Source organism: Cyprinodon variegatus, unplaced genomic scaffold (genome assembly GCF_000732505.1).
Source record: "Cyprinodon variegatus isolate N-32 unplaced genomic scaffold, C_variegatus-1.0 Scaffold92, whole genome shotgun sequence".
In the NCBI taxonomy this organism is placed as follows: domain Eukaryota; kingdom Metazoa; phylum Chordata; class Actinopteri; order Cyprinodontiformes; family Cyprinodontidae; genus Cyprinodon; species Cyprinodon variegatus.
This window is the reverse complement of record NW_015150545.1, coordinates 67,883-70,049: the sequence shown is the minus strand read 5'-3', so window position 1 is coordinate 70,049 and position 2,167 is coordinate 67,883. Positions and strand designations below refer to the sequence as shown.

The window sequence follows — 2,167 nt, the reverse complement described above, 5'->3', positions numbered from 1 at the left end:
TTAGCTAGAACCAACAAACTCCCGAGGCACCTACTCTCACCGAAAGTTTAGAATAGACATAGACTGAGACAGATGGAAGCCAGATCTTCTTATTCTCTGTCATTTCTTGCATTCATTCTTTTTTCCGTCCATCCTCGTGTCCTTTCTCTCTTCCTTCCTTCCTCTTCTACGCATTTGTTATTTCTTACTCTCTTTGTTTTTCTTCCTCTTTACAACTTTATTAGTATCCATTTCTTACTTTCTTCTTTGTCTTTTGTTATTTCCTTTCTTCTGTGATTTCTTTCTTTTTTTATTGTATAATTTCTTCTTTCTTTCCAGCATTATGTCCTTAACTTTCTTCATGTCATACCCTTTGTTTTCTTCAGCTTGTCCTTATCATGTCCTTACTATCTTCCTTTTCTTCTTCCTTGTACTCTTAATTTCTTTTTTTTTATTATTATTATTCAGATGTAAACTAGAGAAAGTTGCCAGATCTGTGCCAGGAAACCCAGAAAACTAATACATTCTCACAATCTATACCATTAAAGATAATTCCTACATATAGAAAGAATTATGTAAGAAGGTTCTTCAATAACAAGCTATAAAAGAAATTGGCTAAAGGATGACATTGTATTTCTTTCCAATCTGGGACAAAAGCTGTGATGACTTCAATTATGTCCTTCTCAGTTTTAATAATGCTTCCATCCCTTTACATTTTTTCTACCCAGTGGCGATGTACAGGGAGCCCTCCTTACATGATGTTGCTGAACAGAGTCCACCTAGAAAAACACCCAAGACCTCCAGTGACTCACCTGTGCTTAACAACGGCAAGAAAGATGCTCAGTCCAAAACCAAAACCTCCTCTTCCTAGCACTGAGAGACACAGAGGGTGAACAATCTAGGGTGAAAGTCACCAGCGGACATCTAAAGGACATCGTTGATGCAAACTTCAACCTCTTGCCTGGGATCTGAACCTGAAGCTTTCTGGTGTTAAAGCGTCCATGCAGGGAGAAGTTTGAGAAGGGGGAAGTCCCCCTTTTTTCTTCTTAGACCTCTACCACACCAGCTCTCCACCTTCTTATTAAAGAGCGCTCTACGGTCAGCTGAACCTGGGGTGTATAAGCAATAACTCAGTATAGAGCTGAACAGTGGCCTAGTGTTTTAAAGCATGTCACCACAGCCTGTTTCACCAGCTGGAAGGACGCCCTCCAGCCGTCATGCCAGCGAGAATTCCTCCGGTCAACCAAATATCCCAGCAAGGTCTTCCTGGTTTCGCCGTGATGGGTGCAATGAGAAAATCTGCACATTTTTCACAAATGGCTTTTTATTTCCCTGCAGGGTTTTCTGCTAATGTTAGCTTGACACAAAGCCATGTTAAAGTAAGGCTGTCACACTGTTTCATTTCTACAGCCATCTGCTCTGTCCACATCTTCCGTTTGCGTCAGCGACTTTCAGAGATGGCCTAGATCTTGTCAGCCATGTTTGTGTGTGTGTGTCTAAACATATGAAACTTCTTTTCCCTCATCTTTAGCACCATTTGATTTGTGATCTGGTGTTCTTAAGTACAAAACTTAAATCTGTGATCATTACAACATGCACACCAGCACTGGTGCATTGATATACTCACACAGTGACAGGTGTGTATTTTCTGGGAGATGATGAAGATATGATGGGTAGTAATTGTAATAGCATTGAAAAAAGCCTTTCTTTTGCACAAACCCTCAAGCGCCACATAGCATCTGCGTGTCATCGTCTTTGAACAAAATATGCAGAATAGTATCTTTCATAATTAAATTCCAACTGTGCTACAAATCTAAGTTATGTTTTATATCCAGATAAAGAGCCAAAATGTAAAATATGTTTTTTTATACTACCAATCCAAGTTATCCTGCTAAATATTTTACTCTCATTTAGCCCCATTTTTTATTTTATTTTTTTGCTCAATTTTATGGATATTTGAAAACTATGTTATGCAGTTTGGTTCCACATGTTGTTGTTGTCTAAATTTGCTGATGTAAGAAAGTTAAGAGGAGGCTAAAATGGTAAATTCTGAAGCATATTTCACATTTACACTGCAAAAATGATCTAGAAATAAGTAAACATTTCTTAAATTAAGTGTATTTACCCTTGATTTGAATAGGTAAATTTGATAATATGCCAATGGAATTAGTATTTTTACCCTTAAAAT

The 2,167-nt window shown here is 37.8% G+C and overlaps 1 protein-coding gene across 2 annotated transcripts in view; it reads left to right on the top strand.

Annotated features, from left to right (window-relative positions):
* The window catches only part of fgf11 (fibroblast growth factor 11), a 110,174-nt gene extending 108,611 nt beyond the window's left edge, over window positions 1-1,563 (top strand). For both annotated transcript variants that reach the window (XM_015373788.1, XM_015373789.1), the window contains exon 6: window positions 708-1,563. In XM_015373788.1, the coding sequence (XP_015229274.1) occupies window positions 708-850 (143 nt within the window). In that variant the 3' untranslated portion in view covers window positions 851-1,563. The remainder of the gene's footprint in view (window positions 1-707) is intronic.
* The last annotated feature ends 604 nt before the right edge of the window (window positions 1,564-2,167 follow it).